The sequence below is a fragment of the Desmodus rotundus genome, chromosome 6 (assembly GCF_022682495.2).
Source record: "Desmodus rotundus isolate HL8 chromosome 6, HLdesRot8A.1, whole genome shotgun sequence".
Classification (NCBI taxonomy): domain Eukaryota; kingdom Metazoa; phylum Chordata; class Mammalia; order Chiroptera; family Phyllostomidae; genus Desmodus; species Desmodus rotundus.
The window spans coordinates 32669419-32692537 of NC_071392.1; the positions used below are offsets into that span (position 1 = coordinate 32669419).

The window sequence follows — 23119 nt, forward strand, 5'->3', positions numbered from 1 at the left end:
AGTGAATAATTCAGTTCAGCATTTGCTTTTGTGTTCTCTACCTGTGCCTGTCTATAATCAAGGTGCTTGACTGGAGAAACTTAAATAACTTTGCTCCTCTCTCAGTAAAAAGCACTCACTTTCGTTTCCCTTCACACATTCCCATCACACTCCCACTGGAGCATTTACTCACAGTCCCAAACAGGTGAAAACACACACACACACACACACTGATGCCCGTATTCGAAGGGCTGAGTGGAAGGTGTGGGGTGATTCTTTGGTATTTATCATGTTGGATACACATTGTTTTTATCCATTGCTCTGAGAGGGCCTGACATTCAGCTTCGTCGTAATGCACGAGTCCTGGCACTGGGAAACTCTGCTTGAAATCATGAGGAGACATTTGCCCCCCCGCCCCCACTTTTGAGTTGATGTGTATAATAATTAGGTTCTGATAATCATAGAACTTTATATAGAGTTTCACCAACACCTTACAAAACGTAATGAAGGGAAGGCCCGTTAGACACAGTATCCCCACGCCTTCCACAGAGGCCTGTGCTCTTTCCCACTGAGCCTGGACATCGCTCAGGTTCCTTCTCTACATGACACTCTAGGCAACCTCTGTCCTGTAACACAAAACCTTTATTGAGCACCACCCTTTTCACAGGGAAGAAAATGCATCCTGAGATTCAAGACACTTTGGAAAGCTACAATCAATTTTCAGCTACCACGCTGAAACCTACCACGCACGATACCTAACATTTAGCAACGTGTTCCTTAGTATCCTGAAGCATCCTAATAGTTTAAAAGCATTACTGCAGTTTGCAAAATAGCTACGTGTATGAGCAACGTTTGCCTGTGCAATGCGCTGGGTGCTCTTGACCACCCTTACCCTACATCCCAGCACTGGTGAGTACTGGCTCACTCTGTGAGTCACTCCTCCATCTCTTGCGGGGGGGGGGGGGGGGGGGGGGGCGGGCAGCATAACTTCTTTCCGCACTGAGATTAAGGCCACGCTGAAGGACTCATTCTTGCTCTTCTTTACTTCTCGAGACACACTCCCTGATCACTCTCGCCCACACCCATGGTTTCATGTTGTTTCCTCATTTACATCTTCAGCTCTAATTTCCCAGCTCCAGACCCCAACCCCAACTCTTGGTTGGAATTTCTACATGCATGTCTTGCTATTACCACAAATTCAACACGAAAACTTGATTCTTCTCACTAGAACTTCTTTGCCCTTCCTCCTATTTGTCGTCTTTATATCAACAGCATCCTTATCTTCCAATGACTCAAGTTGGAAACCTTGGGGTCTCCTTCAGCTCCTCCTATCCCCTCTCTACTTCTAAATGATCACTAGGGCTTGCCAATTCTCATTTGAAATGTCACTCAAGCCCGTGCCCCCCTCCTTTTCCCAGTGCCACGGTCCTCATTCGGGCTTTCAGCTGTCCCCACTGTAGTGCCTGGCACTCTCCTTCTAACTGGTTTTCCTGCCTGAATCTCCCCTCTCTGAGCCACTCACCCTCGCATTTCCCCGTCCCCCCTAATAGCACCATCAAGGTATGTTTCCTTACCAGTGTGATTCTGTTATTCCCTTGTTGGTACAGTCGTGATGGTTACAGTCATCTCATCTCACCTACAGTCCAATGAAGGCTTTCTTTATTAACATCCCTGTTTGTGGATTTGGCTGAGCCTCAACTTGAATGTGAAAATTTTTGCCTTATATTAAAAAGACAATGAACATACTTTTCAAATGAGTTCAAAATTTGTCATATACATTTCAAAACTCTGGAAACATACCGAATATGTTTTAATTGAACAGCTGTAAAATGAAGTATAGAGGGTAAAAGATTTGTCAAGAATCACACAAAGTGGAAAGACCCCATTCCCTATCCCATGTGTATTTCAGAAGGCTGATGGATTCCTTTTGGGTCACTGCTACATTTCCTACCTTGAGATTAGCTACTTTTAATGGTGTGTTTGTCAAAACCCATTTGTATTTATCAAGGTGGCATATGCTGGTTGGATGAATAATTGCTTCTATCTCAAAAAAAAACTATTTCTTCAGTAAGACTATAAATGCGAAGCATGAAAAATTAGTAAATCATGAAACAAAAGGCTGTGCATACATAATCAACCATGTGACCAAAGTGTTGGGATTAGAAGCTACATATTGGCTATTTTATTCTAATTTTCCCTTGGTATCTTCTTTTGGCTTTTATTTGGTAGCTTTAAAAAAATTGTTACAGCCCTGGCCTGGTGGCTCGGTTGGTTGGAGCATCATCCTATACACCAAAAGGTTGCAAGTTCAATTCCTGGTCAGGGCACATACCTAGATTGAGGGTTCCATCCCTGATTGGGATGCAAATGGGAGGCAATTGATCAATATTTCTCTTTCTCTCTCCCTTCCTCCCTCTCTAAAATCAGTAGAACATATCCTCGGGTGAGGATTAAAAATAAATAATTAATTAAAAATAAAATTGTTACATGTTAGCATAACAAGTTAGGCAAACACTGGTTAGCCATTCAGTGGTCTTTTGCATCATCTAAACCAGAGGTCCCCAAACTATGCCCGCAGACCAAAGCTGGCCCTCTCCACGACTTTGTAAATAAAATTGTACTGGAACACAGTCATATACGAGTATATTTGTCTTAAGTATTGTTCCTGGCTGATTTTGCCCAATGCAATAACACTGAGTAGACCACAAGGCCTGAAAATCCTAAAACATTTACTCTCTGGCCATTTACAGAAAAGTTTGCCAACCTCTGATATAAATTATTCCGTCTCTTAGTGTTCTAGACAGAAATCACAATTTCTGGCCACAACCTTCCATGCCCCCACTCTTGGTCCTATTAGATCTGCTTTTTCTACTTTTCCAAGACTCCCCATTGTTAATTGCCTTCTTTTTCTAGTAAACCTACCATATTCTGTTTACATATCTTTCCCTTCTCACTCACCATCACAGTTAATTCCATCCCAAAATTTATTTAACCTGAAAAAAAAAAAAAAAAAACTAGACAAATGTGGCTCAATCTCTGCATTGGGTCAATCAAAAAAAAAAAAAAATCAGTTCAATACCGATGGAAAGATAATTGAAAGAAATTGAAATATTTACTTAGGCTATAAAGAAAATGCTAACGTAGTAAGGGAGGAGTGTGCTCTTATTAGTAGAACATGTCAAAATCCTATCTTCCCAGGATTGCCATTCTCAATAGTCCCCCCAATCAAGGACAGCTGCGGCGGTAGGCACTGTGGTGTGCTGCCTGGACCTATGTTCAGGGACAGGGCACTGGTTCCTCTGGCTCCCTGGCTCTCTTTGGGAATTGCCCTCAGCCAAAGGGAGCCATTTCACTCAAAGTTCAGCTTCCTTTGGACAGTATCCCATATCTAATGATGGCTGATACAGAGGTTGTGGCCTCTCGGCCTCAATTAGGGAAGCCATCCAAGTTCCAGAGCTCCCTAGAGGCCTCCGTTCGGACTGTAAGAACATTCAACTACTCCCTTTGCCCATGTCTACTTTTCTTTCTCCCTCATGTGTGTTATTCCTAAGAGCGTTCCCCAATAAGCTCCTGCAGGCAGTCTCTGCCTATTTGCAGCCTATTTCCTGGGGACCCAATTTAAGATAGCTGCTCTCTTCAAACTTTCTCTCATCTGGTACTCACCGTCCAAGCAGAAGCTTCCCCCAGTCCCAGCCTTCCAGGCTCTTCATTTCTCTCTACTCACAGTCCTGTTTCTTCACAATCTGGGTTCAATCCCTGTTCACTATCTTTAAGCATACTAATTAGATATGAAAAAGAATCCATAACTAGTTCTATAATTTATGACAGTGTGTTTTAATGCCTTATTCTAAGATTTCAAACTATTGCCTTATAGAAGTCAGTTTTGGACTGGACTATTAGGTCTAATGTTTTAAACCTTTCACTGTTATATTTTTCACAGATATATAACCAAAAAGCATTAAAATTGTGTCTTTTACATTAAAATCCTTTATATGATTATTATGGTCAACAGTATGGTGAACACGCTTCTGTAGTAACATTTCCCTCCTGCATCTGCATATTGATTCAAAATGAAGTGTCCTGGTATAAAAGTTGGACAACTAGGCAGCACAGAGACAAAGTTTTTAAAATTTTCTAATATTATCAAATTCTTCTTTGGTAAGTCTGCTTCTGAAAGAAGGAAGGAGGAGAAAGAAGGAAGGAAGGAAGGAAGGAAGGAAGGAAGGAAGGAAGGAAGGAAGGAAGGGAAATAGAGAAAGAGAGAAGAGAGAGGAGGGAAAGAGAAAAGAATAGAGGGGTGGAGAACTAAGTTGAAATAAATCAAGAGGAAATCATTGTAAATTCATGAATTACTTTGCATGCAGTGCCTCTGAAGTTCTAGAATGACTATATATTTCAGAGAACAAATGTTTAATTGTCTGAAATTTCTAGCATTGGCACAAGTTAGAATTAACAGCTTTATTCTGCTGTTAATTCTTTATTCTGCTTGAATTAAAAATTTTAAAATGGAAACAAAAAGTCATGATTTAACATGATTTCCAGATGTTAATATAATTTATACATTCTCCACAATTAAGTAACTATGGTATTATGGAATGATTAGCCAGACAACCAATGGCACTGAATAGAACACACAAAAAGATCCTCAAATGTGTGTGGAAATTTAATCTATGAGAAAGATTCATTTCATATCACTGGCATAAAGATGGGTTTTTAAAACAAATTGTGTTGGGACAACTGAACAGCCATTTGGAAGAAGAAAAAATTATAGCTGAATCTCACACTATATACCATGACCAATTCTCAATGGTCCATAGAGCTTAATGTTAAAAAATAAAACTATTCGTCTTATTTTTATAGGATAAATTCCCAAAAGTGACATTATTGCGATAAAAAGTGAAAAAAAATGTTAAGACTCTTGATTCATATTAGCAAACTGATTTTTAGAGTTCTTGTGCTAATTTACGTCCCCAAATGTAGTATGTAACAGTCTCATTCTTACTCAAGTCTAGCCAAGGATGTTTGTGTAGAACATTTGAAAATATTTCACAGTATATGTATGTGTGTAGTACAGCTCAAGCTTAGGAGCCCTCATTTGCCCTAGTCCTTTCAAGGCCCTGAAAGTATGTGTTATTAGAGTCAAATCTTTTTTTTTGCAAAATAACGTTAGAAAGATTAAAAATAACCTTGTTTAGGGAAGGCTCCAAAATTCCATAAGCTTCAGGCCCCGCAAAACCTAGATCAACTCCTGGTCATTTTATTAGTTTGAACCACATGAAATTGCCCCTTATAGTATGTTGTAAATGGAAAGATCCAGGAATTTCATACAGTTCAAACACACATATAATTTTGGTGACTCATGAAGTGTTTCTCTAAGGGAAAGAAAATCTCTAATAACAGAATTACCCAGTCAGAGAGTCCCAAAAGAATAAAACAGTGATAGCTATTGTCAGGTTGCCTTCTAAAAAGGTTTGCAGATAGCCAGTCCCCCTACAACAATAAATGAGCACACTTCCCTCACGACAGTGGGCATTAACTAGCGTGACGGCGCACTCTTGTTTGCCCAAGGTAGTGCGGCTCACTCCGGCCCTCACAGCGTGCTTACTACGAGCACCCCTCTCACTCTCTAAGTAGTCCCAGATTGGATGACACAGGGTCACCCTGGTGTCACTGATCTTTCGTTTTATTTTTAAATTTTTTAATCCTCAGCCGAGGATATGCTTATCAATTTATTTATTTATTTAAGAGAAAGAAAGGAATGGGGAGAGACAAACATCCATGGCAGAGCGAAACATCAATCGGTTGCCTGCTGTATGCTCCCTGACCAGGGATCGAACCCGCAACTTTTGGTGCAGGAGACGACACTCCGACCACCCCAGACACTGGCCAGGGCATCACGGATCTTTTACACTGATATGTATTCTCTCTCCCCCAGAGATTATTTTAGCTTCTGGGGGATAGGTTTCTGGGAGGTAATGACATTGGCCTTCCCCTCCCTCTCTGTTAACCTGCACGACTACTTCAGAAGCCACAGAAGTATGGTGCGTGCCTCTAGCTAGGGACTCCCCCTCGGTATAGGCAGATGTAGGAGAGGGCAATAGAAACGGTCCTTATGTTTACCTTGGTGTAAGTCAGGCACACATAAGCACATGCCCGTACACACACAAAGCCAAATTAGTAACTGTTTTAATCCAAGTGACGGGCAGTCCCTAGCTGTCCATCATCCCACATGACAGAGGTCTTCATGGAGTTTCCGTGCGCTGTCTTCTAGCAATACAGACTCCAGTTCTGTTCAAAATAATGGTAAATTTGGAATGAGTCAGGTTTATTGTCAGGATAGTTAAGGTTATAATTGGCATTATTTCAGTAGAAGACTACACCTATGTAAGTTTTTATTTCCATTGCTCCATCACATTGTTCTTCTCTCTATGAGGGGTCGGGCGGGATGATGACCTTTCTACGCGTTCCAGTGCCGAGATTCTGTGACTAGACTAGTGGCAATGGACCTTACTGGGGACTTACTGAGCGTGAGAAACAATTCTGAATATTTTACCTGTAAAATCTCACTTTGCTCTTAGAACTACCTAATGATTTAGTCACTATTGTTAGATAATGCTAACAATTGAGTAAATGAAGTCACAGACGGGTTGTTAGTCATCCAGTATGACATGGTACTCAGGAAATGAAGCCCAGATTCCCACAAAGGCAGCCTGCCTGAGGAGCTGCTGCAGCTCCATCTTCTGCTGCTTTGTCTTACACGTTTTCAGGCATTGAAAATCTGGTTGCATTTTACAGATTTTTCCACTTACTTTCTTAATAAGTTTGATTATATTTCTAAAAATTTGCTGAGTGGGAGGTAAAGTCATGTAGAAAATTCGTGCAATATAATTTGAAACCTTACCGTCATAGAAACTGCCTCCTTGTCTCTCTGGAAGATCTATCTTTTCAGTTATCTATTCATCATACACTATGAGAAGAGAAAATCAGTTTACCTTTCAAAGTCTTTCTAAGAAAAGTGAATGATGATTTATCGAACATTTTAAAATGCTAAACACAAAATATTAATAAGTACTCATATGATTTCTATTCTGAGATGTTAATGTTACTGCTCATTACTGCTACTTTAATATTTAGAGTTCAAGTGGCTTAAGGTATCACTGACTTGGGTATAAATTTGACAAAGAGGAAAAGATCAAATATTTTGTGGTGATAAGACTAGTCTCCAGGGAGAGAAAACCTGTGGACGCTGAATGAATCCCTAACCAGCAAATCATGTGAAGTCAATCCTAGAGAAGTGTGGTCCAAGGACCAAGGACGAAGAGCAGGGATATCACCACCACTCCTGGATGCCAACACTGTGGGTGAGGAGCATCATGGTCGAATAATACACTGTGTATAACATGTCTCAGGTTCTGTATTTTCTATTCCCTAAGTCAGAAGTCTGCTTATTCTTTGTCCTGAATAAACACTCCTGAGACAGGTTCCCAGTAGCCTCCCAATTTAAGTCCCAAGGACACCCATGAATCTCTCCCCATCCATAGGCAGACCCTCCACTCTTGATCTCTGTGACAGCCCTGTCTCCCACTTTTCCATCTTCTCAGTTCCTTTTGAAGAGTCCCTTTCCTTGACTCAATCCTTTAATACAGGCTTTCCCCCTTGGGCTCAGAGATCATTCTCTTGGGCAGAAAATCTTCCTGCCTTGGGAAATTTATTACCGTTATCCCTACAATGAATCTAGTATAACTAGTTGTTCTCAATTGGTGAATACACACTTGTTTCTACCTAAAATAAATAAATACTCGACCTTGTGCTCCTTTTAGAGCATTTCTCCTGACCCAGTTTGCTGTGGAATTTAAAATGGGTGGAGAAAAATAGAAATGCAGAAGCATTCTCTGCAGTCCTCTGGTTTGATTTCAACCCCAGGAAGCACTTCAGTTCACTTCCTCAAATAGCTTTTCAAAGAGTTCAGCATCCTGTTACAACCAAAACAATTTCTACGTAACAAGATCTAGAATTGGCGACAGAGTGCGTGTTGCTGGACATTGCATCCTTGCCCCTGGGAGGTTTTACCCTGCTTCCCATTCAGGTTTATTGTTCTGTCCCAAAGGCCCAGAGCAGCACAATAACCTGGATGCTCCCCCGAAGTTATTTTTAATGGTAATTATAAAGGACCTTGCAGTACCCTTTCTTGGTCATATTCTGATCTAAAATTTTTTATGGTCCAATTACCCAAGTGAAAAGGAGGGGTCATGGTTCTGACTTCGGTTGGGTTCTGGGACCCAGGCCTGGGCAGGAGAGTGGGAGGGCCTGCCAGGAGCTCTGAGTGATGAGCTGAAGGAAGCCAAGATTTTGGTCCTGGGTCAGAGAGTAACTAAAGCAAAGATCAGCGAATCAAGTTGAGAAGGGTAGATAAGAGGATCAGCCAACTGGTGAGATGAAGTGAATTGATCTGGGAAAAGCCTACAAGGATTCCTTAAGGCAAAGGTCATCCTCTGTTCAGTCCTTTTGTGGAATGGGAATTGGAGGGAACTGGAAAGACTATTAATATCCAATGTGGGTTGGAAATTTTTAACTCTTCTCTATCAATATTGTGGTTTTACCCATCCTAGACTATTGAAGTTACAAGAATGTGTCTTAGAAATGAGAACAGTGAAATCTGCTGTCATATTTTCTACTCATCCTTTAATTTTCATTCCTGGAATAAGTAAGGGAAAGACTTCCAGCTGTGAGTTACCAAAAGAATTTGGGGCGTCTTGTAAAAATAAATTAAAAACACTTGCCAGTAGCCCCACGGTGGAGAACAAAAGTGTGTGGTCCTCTAGCATTACAGGCTTGATTTCTGTTTAGAATGATGGTAAATTTAGAATTAGTGAGGTTTATTTCCAGAATAGTTAAGGTTATAATTGGAATTATTTTATTTCACTAGAAGACTACACATATGCAATATTTTTATTATCATTGCTCTATTACAGCTCTCCTTTTATTTATCCACCAAGAAAATTAAAGTGTTTAAGCAAGAACAACACAAGCAAAGTAAATGGAATATCATTGAAAATATTAACAAGTTAACACCAGGATTAAAAATTGCTTGTTTCTTGTCCGTGTCCCCTTAGTAGGATATAAACTCTTAGCAGGAAGACAAGGGCTTGATCTTTCCTGTCCGCAGTCTTATCCCTCGTGACGACCACCCTGCCTGGGCCTGGCACACAGGCAGTGACTATCCGCCGAAACAGATGAGAGCCCGGGAGGAACTGAGTGGGGGAGCGGCTAAACATTTATATTCTCTAGCATTTGGAACTTGTAAGAGTGCTTTAACTTTTAAATCATAGGTGCTAGTAACAAGAATATTAGATCAAATGCAGTAATCAATATTTTGATGCACCATTGATCATTCAAGGGTATTTTTTTTAAATGAAAGATGGATGTTTCTGGACCTCCACCAAGATCTTTGGATCATGAAGTGAAATAAATCCTTAGTAAGAAATGCCTCTAACAGAATACAGTGCTCATTGGATTAACCAGGTCTAGAAGAAATGGAAAAAGAAGAGATGGTGGGTAAATAGCAGAGCTAAACCAGAACTAACTATCTTATTGGTTCTTCCTTCGGAATAAAGTTATATTCTGGAGGTAAAGGATACAAAGTTATCTTCCATCTTACCCTTTTTTTTATCTTTGTATGTTAATAAAAAAGGATTCGAAGCCTCAAAGACAGAAAAATACAAAATCCTATACAAAGTAGAGGTCTTAAGTAAGCAAATGGGCACATTTTACTTACAGGTGTGCCCATTAGCATGCATCTATCTTATCTGTGGGGGCTTCTTGGAAAAGGCCTACAGTCTGAAGAAAGACAATTATACTGGACTGGGCTGAATGATAATGGAGGAAAACAAATTGCTTGACGTGTGTGACTATGAAAATACTTTCCATACTCCTGGGAACTCCTTTTGAAAAAATCACTTGAGGATGTACTTCAGTAAAAGGAAAAAAAATCAATCCTAAGAAGAGGAAGATATGAGATTCAAAAAATTCCTCTAACCCAGTAGAGCACTGAAAAGAAACTAAGTTTTATAAATTAGAACAGGAAGTCAGGACTTTTACAAAAACGCTTAAGAGGAAAATGAATATATATTTACCAAATAGTCAGATGAATAGTTAAAGTGATGGGAATAAATATATATGTGTGTCCTTCTTGACAAGAAATAACGAAGGTAATTAAAAGCTCTAGAAAAAGCAAAAATCTGTATAGGAAAGTCACAATGTAAACATGGAACAGGCTGAAATGCAGCATGATTTGAGAAATGGAGAGTAAGCCAAGAGAATCGACTTGATCTTGACACTAGATACTTGTCTTTCAAGCAATCCTTTCAAGCAATGGAATTACAGTTCCTATTTCCATTTTGGTTCTTTATAAATAATATTTATACAATCATAATATGTTCTATAATTTTTATTCATTAAAAAATGTTAGATGCAAACTATAGAGTAAGCATTTCAAGATGTAGGTATAGTTACAGAATAGAATGTAAATATAAACTTGAAAAGGTCAAATGAGTGAGAAAGTTTACAGAGTTTAGAAGGTAGAGGAGGAGAGTTTCCAAATTTTTTTTATCTTAAATAATGGGAGAACTACAAAATCAAAGATTATGTTACTCAAAGTCAAAAAGATAACCAACAGAAGAAGTATTAGTAATCTTAAGAGCTAATAATTACAATTCAAAAATAAAATTATAATATTGACTAATAGCAAAATAAAAAAAATAATATGGACAATGCAAAAGTTTTTCAGCTTATAGATAACATCTAAAGTAAATAAATCATGAAAAGGAGTTATAATCACATTGTTCAACTATATGGAGGTAGCAATAAGAACTAGAAATAAAGGCATACTAAAAAATTACTTCAGGGAGTAGGTATCAGAGGTGGAGTAGAGGGTGGCAAAGTTCACTGTATAACATTCTGTACTTTTTGAACTTTCTTCCCTATCGTATGGATCTATTATTTTTATTAGGCAAAGAAAGGAAAAGCATTTCTGATAACTGGTTTAGTATTTTCTTCAACACCCCGAAGTGCACTCTTACTAAGGACAAAATGAACATACCCCTGCAGGTACCAGTGAAGGGCGCAGCAATGCCAAATGAACGCTATAAGTAATATTGCAATGAGCAGCAGCATCAGGAATCCAAACATGTCAACTGAAATGTAAAGTAATGCATTTTAAGTTCACAGATTAACAATGTCTTACATTTTCATCTTTTCTAGCATCACACAGTCTGGTTCTTAAATACAAATTCAGTTGTTACTGAAAAATGCTTTAACATACGTCGCATACTCCAATAAAATTACTATTAACACAGCAGTCACTAACATTTAAAAATAATCTGGGTTGCTAAAAGGAGGTAACATTATCTCCAGTTGGTAAACTGTTCTGCCACTGGCTACTGGTTCCCTAAACTCCTTCCAGGAAATATCTCAACAGATAAAATAGCAGATTCCTCAGGGTGCCTTTAGGTTTGTATACAGATGCTCGGGATGCTTTGTTGTTTGAGTTTAGGAAGGTCCTTATCAGAGAGACAACAAATGCTTGCTGTAAACTTCCCCTCCTCCCTCCACGCTATGTGAAACTGTAAGGGCCGCACATGAAACAGGAGACTAGGGTTCCCACTCACACTGAACTTATGTAGTGTTGCTTGTTTATAAGCTCTTTGATACAAACAATTAGGATTTAAATATACCTAATAGGATCTGAAGAAAACAGGGACTTGAGGGCAAAATTTATGTTTTTTCACTTCAATTAAGAAAAAAACACAGACAACTGGTTGTTCTAGATAGGATTTCCTTATTATAGTTAGGGTTCCCCTGGAGCGCCTTTTAACTCTTTTTGAAAACTTCTTAAAAGGTTCTAATACATGTCCCTGCTATAGCAGCTACCACATAACAAACCAAAATATTAATAGTATAGATACAACTTAAAGATTCTTTGATGTTTGCGATTTGTTCAGCCCTGGGGAGTCATGGTTCTGAATGGAAATTCTCAGTACGAAATACATTAATTAGCTGAGGAAATACAAGAAATAGTTACTTTACTGGGCTCAGTACGTCCTCACCCCAGGACTAGCTTAAAAGAAACTCCTGGAGTTCCTAAAACGATACACCAGTAACACAACACGCCTTTCTCCGAGTCATGGTTATCGTACATCCGGATAGAGATGAAATGCAAAGCATTTAACAACTGGTGTGGTAAGGCAGCCACCAATCAGAGTGAATGCTGACCTAGTTGAACCAACGGAGGATGGAAAGGACCTATATTAGGGGAAACATTGATAAACGGATTTCCTGTTATTTTAATAAAGCAAATATAATAATTTCTAATCCTTCAAATGCAGCAAATCACTAGTATTTGTGAGTCAATTTAAAAAATACATACGAATTCAAATAGGGACCACTCACCTTTACAGCTCAACCAAAATACCGAACTTAACTGACAACCCGAATATGAAAGACAAAACTTTTTGCAAGCCTGTTCTTCGCTGCACCAAAAACACTGTATTTGGAAAAAATAAAAAAAATAAAAGCAGTGTACAAGGATAACAATCACAATTCCAGTAAGTTTTTACTGCCAGTTCAATAAATATTCAATACATAACAGTCATCATCATCATTTCATTATCATTCGTGCTGTTGGTGGTCTACCCGGATGCCCCGTACCAGGCCTGTGCACCCAGTCCCAGCTGCAGGGAGTGTTGCTGCAAGTGGCCAAAGCCATCCCTCCTGAATTGTCCTCAGTGGATAGGGACCACCTTGTGTGTGAGGTAACGCTCCTACCCCACCCCACCCCACCAGTAACTGACTGATGTCTAGGGCTCCAAACAGTAGGCATCCTTGCCTGAAGGCAGGAACAACTCTGTTACGTGATTTCCCTCACCCCCCGGGCTGCCCATGGTTCAGGCCAAGTGTAGACTTTAGCTCAGTCCACATCTTTGCTTGACTTGTGTCCCTCACATACCCTGGGTCTCTTAGCTGAGGGGCAGTCACTCAAGAAGTGACATGTGCCTGCATCCTTTCCTCAGTTTCTGTATTCAGGGAACTAAACCTGAGACACTACTCACAAAATAGTAGTAAGGACTTCAGTACACGGGACTTTTTCTCTCTTTCCAATGCTCTTTCCCATTCCCCCTGTCCACAGCACCCACTCTTTCCTCTTTTACATGTGGGCCAGCAGTGCTATTAACCAGCCTTGCCTCTTACCCCTCCCTCTTCCTGCTCACGGGTGCTCAGATAATCATGTGGAAATCAGAAAAGGGAATTCTAAGTCCCTTGCTGAAGTGAGCAAAAGCAAGGTACAAAGGTAGAAACCATTGTGGGAGAGAAGACTAGAACCTGGATAAGTCATAAAAATGAGGACAGGATAGTAAAAAGGGCTGTTAATGACATAGGGTTTACCATGTGACGGGCACCACTTTAAGTTCCTTTTATGTACTAACTCATTTCATCCTCAGGCCAATCCTGTGAGCTAGGTACCATTGTGCCCACTTTACAGATGAAGACAATAAGGCACCAAGCTGTCCAATGACTTACGTAAGGTTACACACCTAGTAAACAGGGGAGCTGGAGTCCTAACCTCATCACCGTGGTTCTGTGCTGATAACCAGGCCTATAAGATTGATTTCAGACCTCTCCCAGTCACTCTGGCTGTACATCCGGAGACGAGCAGAGGTAATGACTCACCCCTTAGACATGGCCTGAGAGCAGAAGGTATTCACAGGCCAGTGTTTGCCTCATGCACACCAAGACCAAAGGTCAAATGAAGCCATTTAAGCAAGTCTGAGATTCAAGCTGGTTAGGACGAATGCACCCTGTCCTTTTAAATTGAGGCAGCAGGTTGTCATGTTTTGTTTCCCATCTAGCAGGTTTTTAAGGGAGAGGAATTTTCAGAAAAAAACCTGAACCTGTCAGAGGAGCTTGTGGTTACTCAGCACTGAGCGGAATCCCAGGCCCCACAACAGGTGAGTTCACAACAGGTGAGATTCTAAAGCAGTGTCATCCTCAGTAGAGACATTCTTTCCTGAGCCTTCCTCTGAGGGCTCGGGATGGGGGTCTCGGAAAAAAAATGGAAAAGATTGCTCCTGCACAGCTTAAGCCTGGGGCAGCCTCGTGACTCACTGGGCCAGGGAGACTCCACAGAACATCTGCACGTTATCACAACTCCGAGTTTCCAGACCTAGAGCTGGGGCTGGGGAGGCGGGGAGGGCCATAACTGACAATGACTTTGGTAAGTACAATTTTAGTTGAGGGTTAGTTGCATTATTTTGCAGGAACATTTTTTACAATGTAGGCATAGCGAAAATAAAATGTGCATGTCCTGAAAGGTAAGGATAGAATACAGTAGACTAAGGGAGGGTATTTTTTCACTCTCTGTCTGCCCCGCTCATGTAGCATCCTTCTCCTTGTGGGAGCCCTCTCTCCTTTGTGGACCTCCTCCCCCAGCCCCACGTGGCTCTGCAGCTGTCAGCCAGCTTGGCCCACCCACCACTTTCCCACCACTGAACTCATTGGGCGCCGGTGGAAGCACTCAGGGAAGCCCATCCCACTGGTCCAGTAACTAATGCTGAGCTGGACATAATTCCCAAACTGGGCCAATCAGAATCTTCTCTGGAGTTGTATACAGACATTGGGAGAGATCCGCTGGGAGCCAGCCTCTTCCCCAGCTTTGTGGAGAATGTCCATTTGCTATAGAAGAGAATGAGGTCAATACACAGAGGGAGGCAGAACTGGTAAACAAAAAGAGAGAGAGAAAACAGAAATAACATCCTTTAGGGTTCAGCTGTGCATGAAGCCAAGGCCACTCCTGGGCTTCCCAAATCTGCGAGTCAGAAATTCCCCTTTTATTAAATTCGATTAAGTTGGGTTTCAGTCACTTACCACAAAAATATTTGACTAATATCGTAACTAAATCTAAAAGTCTTCAAAGAGCAGAACTTCACATGACCCAGAGGAACAGAATAATATATTCAACATCCCTGAATTGGTAATTCGTAACTGAAGACAAATTACATGGATTCGTTCTTATAGTTTGAGATTATCCATGTAAATACAAAGCCACACTACCTCAGGCCCTTCAGAGAGTGACAACGGAGTGGGCAGCTAGAAGACTTTAGAATGATAATTAATATTATCAATTGTTTCACGGGAAAACTAGAGCATTTGTTCTGGGGTAGAACTCTGTTAACAAGCTTAAATAGACATCAAAATTGATATTTTTATACGCAAATATCATTAAAATGAAAAAATAGAGAAAGGGGGAAGGTCCATGATATTTAATAGTTTGTTAACACTGTATAAACTAAATGGTTTAATCTTACATGGTTAAACATATCATACTGAGTAAGTATAATATGTGCAAAGGGGGGTTGAACGTAATGGACATCGAAAGGATCCAAAGAGCATTTCCTCATCACTTACGGGCAAGCGCTAAACACAGTGGAGGTTACACAGATGTACAGGGCACTACTTTTGCTTTGTTTGGCATGTACAATATGTACACTCTAGAAACGACAAATCTAAAAGCAAGAATATTATATTCAAACGGAATGGGACAGATATAAGATGTAATTGAAGTTTGTAAGAGAAAGTATTCACTTCTAGCTGGTCTGACTAGGTCAGATTTCTTTCAGGCAACAGGCAGAATTTTGTCTGAGCCTGTAGGGTTAGGTGAAGTCTGTCCTGGAAAGAGCAGGTCTGAGACATGCAAGCCGTGGCAGAATGAAAGAACAGAATCCACCATGGCAGGAGTGACCGTCTGTTGCGGTGGACCTCTGTGGAGTCATTTGGAAGGTCAGTTTCCCTCAGATTGGGGTGGGTTGGAATGCCAGGCTATGGAGTTTGTGTTGTAACAATAAGGATTCAACTAAATTATTTTGAGCTAACGGGGTGACATCATGAAAGTGCTAATTTATGATAATGAATAAAGGATCAAGAAGGACTGGAGGGACGGAAGTCTAGGAAGTCTAGGATTGTGCCAGTTGCAAAAAAAAAAAAACCAAAACTGGAAGGACTGATAGGACTTGGTGAACTGCAGATAGAGAAAAGGTAAGAGCAAGGAGTCAAAGATTTTGAAAATTATCTCTGGGTGCATGCTGCCAGAAGTAGAGAAGTCAATAAAATAAGCCTCTTTGGAGAAGAAAAATGATAGATTCAGTTATAGAAAATTTGAGCTTGAGACAAGGGAATAATAGCAATCAAGAACTATGTTACCCTGAGGTCCAGGGGCTATTAGGTCTAGGAATATGAATTTGGGGTTTCGTTACGTGCAGGTACTAGCAGAGGTCATGGCAGCAGGTGAGATAGCATGGGGGTGAGAATGTGGTCTAAAGAATGCTTTGGAGTATGAGGAAAGTTGAGGAAGAGGAGCTGGTGAAGGAGATGAAGAGGCGAGGAAAGAAGCAGGCCAGGAGAATATCTGAAGTCCAGATCACTGTTTCCATAAGGAGTGACTGACTAATCTGAAAGGTCGTTGGTTGCCTTAGGCTCTGGGGAGTCTTTTGTAAGCTCTACATAAGGATTAAATCAAGGAGATAAGGAAACACGTAGCATAAGAACTTTAGCTGCTAGAAAGACACAAGATTTTCTTTTCATTTCATCTGAACTGATAAGAAAGGGGCAGATGCAGAGAATTAGACTGAATTTGTCATACAAGGAACAAGGAAATGAGAAAGGTTCTGAGTTTGTGACTGTGTTTCTGGGTGTGATGCATATATGGAGGTAAAGACTTGAGGGTTAACCTTAGAACTGAAAACCGACTTCCTAGGGAAAAATGAGTGTAAGAGAAAAAAAACTGAATTGGTTCAGAAGAAAAACGAGGGAACTTGAAACTGACAGATGGCCTTAAACTTCTCAAGGAAAATCAAGGTCATGCCAACAGCAATTAAGGTGTTGGGAATAGTTGCCTTGGAGAATAACCCATGAAAATAGCCCTCCAATTTTTTTCAGCTGAGAGACACTTGACAGGTAATAACGACATGGTCACTGTCATATCCAGATTCGAATCCATGACCCTGCCCACTGTCCCTTACTCTATGCCCTAGCACACACACACACACATTTGTCAGAAAAATAAATATCGAAGTGGGCATCCTTGTGGGCTTTGAGGTATGGCACTTACAAACGCATTTTACAAGCCCGTGAGAAATGGTCATTTCCTATGAAGTGTAATAGATGAGGCTGTGGGAGAGTCAGTAAAACCCCACTGGTCTTCCTGTAACTTCATCCCTCTCTGTCTGAACCAATAATCCATATCAAGATGCAATGAATGAGAAAGATGTGATTAATTGAGAAAATGTGTACTCTAATTCATTTTTTTAAGTCAGTGGCAAAACTCAGTCTTTTAACTGTCATTAGGAAAAAAAATTCCTTATGACAAGTGTCATCATTGTGACACCATAACTGAAACCTCTCACTCCAAGGAATCAACAGTGACACATAATGATTCTGAACAAAAACAAAAGCCAGAAGTTCACTAAGTTTCTTAGCTGGCATGATTTTATTTCTACTGGAAGGGAAAAAATCAACAAAAATATAATGCTTTTCATATGCTGTGTTAATGAAATGTGTATTGGGGTAGTACTGTAACTTAGTTGCTTTTTATGGATTTGCTTTTGGTAAGAATGGTTTCTAACTCGAGGAAGGCCAGTCACATACTATTGGATTACTAGGAAATGTTTATGATAGAATCTGAGGAAGATTCCCTTACAGTTAAGAAGGATAAGCATATTATCACTCAAATTAGAATATCTGGGGGAATGAAAAGGAGTTGGTACACTCTATATCTCTCTCTCTATATATATACCTACATATCCATATACACACACACTGTTGGGCAATACAAGGTTATAGTTGTGAGCATGGGAAATGGAGTTTATTCTTGTATTCTTGTACTATTAATTTTTGCATTATTTTCCATACAAAGAGAGATATTTGCAAATAAAATGATACAGTATATCATTTTTGCTTCAGAACAATCCATTTTGGAGGAGAGGGCACACATGAAATAAGATTAGCTAAGATGGATCTTGGGTGGGTATAAAGTTTTAATATGCTGTTTTCATGCATGAAAATTTCCATTGCAACAAACAAGGTGTCCATCAAGTGAACAGCCATGAGAAGTCACAAGAAGGAAAAGAGTTCATATGAGAAGGCCTCAAAAATGAGAGATTAAAGAGCTAGAGGATGGTCTTGTCTTGTTGAGGCCAAAAAGAGTGTACGGTGTAAGGGGATGGGAATGCACGAGCCATTGAGGATTTGCGGAGTACAGGGTATGGCCTTGGAAGTGCACAGAGCTGAGGAAGTTGGGACACAGCAGGACCGAGTGTGTCAGGGCCATTGCCAAGTATGGAAAGCATATAAGATTATGGCAGAAATTGGGTGGAGAAGTCCAAGAGCCCTGAGCCCAGGTCCTCATTAAAGCAGAGGAATGTTCTAGATGAAGATAAGTAGGGGCACAGAGTGGTCCATCCAGATCATTATGACAGATAGCAATGACTAGAGTGTGCCCTTTTCTAATTAGTAATTTCGTGTCGCTCTGTCTTTGGTGTTGATTTCAGTTCTCCAATACTTTTTAAAGTAGAATGGTTTTGGGGGGTTGCTGCCAAGCTCTCTGTGACACCATCTACCTCATTACGGCATTTCTGCTTCCTTCCAAATCTGAAGTGAAGAATAATGGTTTCCAGACACATAATCATCAGAGAAGGGGTGTTAGCTATTGTACATTGTGGTTAAGGAACAGTGTGTCATCCTTTCTAGTCTTCAGGGAATAGAGTATCAAGAATTTTCACTGTATCTCAAAAGGCTTATCTTTTTCCTTGATGTAGAAAAAATTCTTCCCAAAGGTCACTATGATCTTTTTCCATGCAAAAAAATTATTTTGTTTTTGAAGCATAATTTTCTAGAAGGGAGCACGTGTTCATATTAAGTTGTTTCTTGTTTATTTCTAGATCCTTGAAGAATGGTTTGAAATGTAGAAATACATCTAGACTACTGTTAGTCTTTCATATTACAGAAATTGTGTGAAACAAAGTTTAGCATGTTTTTTGAACTGCAGCTGTAAATTAACGTGACTTTATAACATCCCCAAGATAATATCCTCATATTAAAGTTAACTAACTTACTTTTCTATCTTCTGTGCACAATTGACAATTTTTCTTTAATGAACATCCTACAAAAAAAATATTAAGTATAAAAATGTAAATACAAGCCTGTTTATTGCTCAAGAGTATATAAAAGTTCATTTCAGTTAGCCATTTCTGTTTCGTAGCATATTTATCCATACCCTACCATTTTCCTTCATTATTTTCATGTATCTAGAAAATGTTCCCATTGGTACTATTTAAATCTTAACTCTTTATTTTCTCCTATTACTTAGAAAATTAGGAAATGACACCATCCAACTTTGATTAGCTTAGTAAGTTCTAAAAAATGGCTTCTAAAAAACAATAAGAAAAAAAAATGCACAATATCATTGTATATTTAAAACATCACACTTTAAAAACTCTTTTAATAATTCCTTTGGTATTCAGCATAGTTTTACTAAATTAGACCTGGTTAATTATCTTTATGGAGTTATAAAAGTGATACATGTTCAATATAAGAAATAAATATATATCAAAAATAAAAAATCAACTGAAACTCTACCATACAGACAAACTTTGATTCTTCACTTTACTTTAAGCAAATGAGTTCTATGATCTGAAGTTAGGTTTTGCCATCATCCCAGATGGTTCTGGCCATGAATTCCTAAATTGCAATGTTCTGTTCTCTAGCAGCTTCTTTCCTCTCTCACATGCATTTTGACATCACTAAGCTCTCAAATATAAACGAATTAAAGGCCTGGGGATCAAAGCAACCTGCTTTGGGGGAGGTCTCACTTGACCCGGGGTCATCTGCGAAGTCCTGCAGTTGCCTGTGTGAAAGGCCTACCACTCAGAGCTCTACCAGGGACCGAGGTGGGAGCTCAGTGGGGGGTTTGAATCCCTCTTTCAGTTTTTTAAGTGAGGGAATCACGTCTCAGAAACCATATTCTTGTTAGACAGGAAAATTATATGCAAGCACGAAGGGGAAACTGCCCCAGGCTGGGGAGCAATGCCCAGGGAAGGCCTAAGACTGGCTGAACCAGGCTTTTCCTCTCAAAAGGAAGCTGTTTCCTCAGCAACGCTGACCAAGGTAGGTCAGCCCTAGAACTGACTGTGTTATCTATGATTCTTGATGTGTTTTGTTTACACCCTTTTTGTTCTTCCTCAAGCATTTTAATAAAATATTTTGAAAAAAATCTGGTATGACTCCAGTTTGCTAGGGAGCAAAGGGAAGGATGTGTTTCTATGTGTGGCCTGTATTTTTAGGCACTGTGTGGGGAGCAGGGGCGGGGCTACAGGGCAGGACGGTACTAGATCACTGTTCCTTCTGGAGTGTGGGGATGACCAAGAGAGAAACCCACGGGGGAGGTGACCCCAGAGGAAACCAGCTGGGCCTTTCACCGCAGTCTCTCCCCACTCCCATGCTTTCAAAGCTGTGAGCTTCGGTTTTGTTTTAATAAGACGGATTTGTTAACAGATATTAACGTGCTTGTAGACGCCAGGAATTGGACAGCGCTAATTATTTTGTCTCACAAGCTTCGTAAAAATGGCAATCTTGGCTTTACAGGGCACTTTTCCAAGTCATTCAAATTTTGTCCTTCTAGCTGTATGATTCCAGTTTAGGGTTCTAAAGACTACTTCCAAGTCCACGAATTCAACTCAGCATGATCTTGAATGCTGCAAAATTTCTTCAGTTGGGGAGAAGAACCAAGGGAAGTCTCTAAACCAAAGTAATTATTTATTGATAAGACCCAAATTAAGCAAGTTGTTACCTAAGAACTTAAAACACAGACTAGTTATGGCACTGAGTGAAGTCTGATTAGGGCAAGAACCAACAGCGTATTATTCACAGCCTGAAGCTTCTGTGCTGTATAGGTCGTGGGAAAAGAGAGGGACAGACCCCCTTTCCCAAATTTAAAACTACTTTAACCCACTGTTTGCATTTCAGGTAAGGCAAATTCATTCGAGCCCAATTTAACTGGATTTTACCCAAATCGTGAGGAGCCTTTAAATGTTTTCTCGCCAACACGGAACAGCAACGTTACAGATGAAAACCTCAGCCTACCAGGTCCGCACGATCAAGAGGAAGCAGGACGGCAGCGGCGCTGGGGCACCAGCCTCTGGCTGGGGAGGGCTCACCTTCAGCATCCGCAGATTTTAGTCTCAGCTTGCCCCTGTGCCTGGACACTTGGGAATAACCGTTCTCTGAGAAGCTGATAAGCAATTGGATGAGAAAGATAGAGAGGAAAATGGGCAGGAGGATTTGGCCACACACCCGCAGCGAGCACATGGCTCCTCAGGCCTCGGTTCCACAAGTCCCCGGCCAGTGGGACCGTGAGGGGCGCCTGGCGCTGGGGTGCACTGGGGGACCCCGCTCAGGGACTGTGATCTGTTGCAGCCCCGGGTCCTGAGGCAGCTCCTTCCGAGCCTTGGACCCCAGAGTAATTCAGAGAACCTTAGAACTCCTAATGTTCCAGCCAGAACACGGAATGTTCACAATGCAATCCCCATCGGCACCAGGCTCCGGCTTCCTAGGGTCCCGATCACTGGGTACAACTGGGGACAGTTCATCCCTGGACTTGATCGGTCCTTGCTATACCGTCGTTTTTGGGAAAAGGGCCCGTAATATAATCTTCACCATTCAGTAAATGTGTAAAGCATGGCACCTTTCTGTCTTCCTTTCCTCAGATGTAAATGAACCTACCCTGCGCCCCACCCCCACCCTGTGAGGATGTTGTGCGAGGAAGCGGTGAGGTCCTGAAACTCTATATATCCTTGATCTTGTCCTTGACTAGTCTGTGGTCCTGTGGCATGCTCTAACCAGTTTCCCAAAATATGGTGTATTTTAAGTGGTATACAGATGAATATGTTTTTTATTTTCATAGCTATGAATTAGTAATTATAATTAAATAGTGGCAACAATATAAAGTTTCAGAACTATAAATAGTAGTACATGACTTAAAGGATATGGCAAAATGGTGTGGATGGTTGGAGAATGACTAAAATTTGAGCAATGTTGCCCCAACATGGGGTTGGGGTGGGTGGGGCAGGGCATGGAAACTTGTCCTAGACTAGGGCCTGTCTTGTTTTGTTTTTTAAAAATGAAGAGTGCAGTTGTCCCGTGACATTCCTGGCATATTGCTCTAGACTGCAGCCTGAGGACCATGGACCTAGTACTGATGATAAAGATGGAGAAAGGGACAGCCATGAAGAGTTCCCAACTGCTCTTTCCTTCCTTATTTGCAGTGCTAACGAGAATTAGTAACTATAATATGTAAAGTGCTCCTATAAACTGGCAAGAACAGAACCCCCCAAAAAAGGAAAACAGAAAAGGGATGTGAAGAGCCCATCTACAGAAATGCAAATCCAAGTAGCCAATGAATATGCTAAAAATGGTAGCACTTTGTGCCTATATGGTCAGCAAAAAACTTGAAACAAAGCTAACACATGATGCTGGTGAAGATGTAGGGAAAAATACCATTATAACTTTTGGTGGAAGGGCAAATTGTTTTAGTGTCCTTGGAAAACAAACTGGCAGCAGCCATTAATATTAAATATATATATATATATATTCTTTTTTTCTGTTTTGTTTTTTAATTATATTTTATTGACTATGCTATTAACAGTTTCCCCAATTTTCCCACCTTTGCCCCCCTCCACCCAGCACCCCCCACTCCCTCACGGCAGTCCCACACCCTTGTTCATGTCCATGGGTCATGCATATAAGTTCTTTGGCTACTCCATTTCCTATACTGTATTTCACATCCCCATGGCTATTCTGTGTCTATTAATTTGTACTTCTTAATCCCCTCACCTCTTACCCATTCCCCTACACTCCCCTCCCATCTGACAACCATCAAAACGCTCTCTGTATCCATGATTCTGTCTCTGTCTTCTTGTTTCCTTAGTTTATTTTTTAGTTTCAATTGTTGATAGATATGTATTTATTGCCACTTTACTATTCTTAGTTTTGATCTTCTTTTTCTTAAATAAGTCCCTTTAAGATTTTATATAATAAT

At 40.4% G+C, this 23119-nt stretch overlaps 1 protein-coding gene across 1 annotated transcript; it reads right to left on the minus strand.

Moving 5' to 3' along the window:
• Positions 1-6192: 6192 nt before the first annotated feature.
• PTTG1IP2 (PTTG1IP family member 2) lies at positions 6193-22105 on the minus strand. The gene is made up of 5 exons (XM_045185286.2): positions 21240-22105; positions 19140-19186; positions 12427-12520; positions 11078-11171; positions 6193-6267 (listed from the first exon to the last, which is right to left on the minus strand). Exons 1-5 carry the CDS (start codon positions 21388-21390, stop codon positions 6222-6224), a joined length of 432 nt encoding a protein of 143 aa, XP_045041221.1. The 5' UTR covers positions 21391-22105; the 3' UTR covers positions 6193-6221.
• Positions 22106-23119: the final 1014 nt, after the last annotated feature.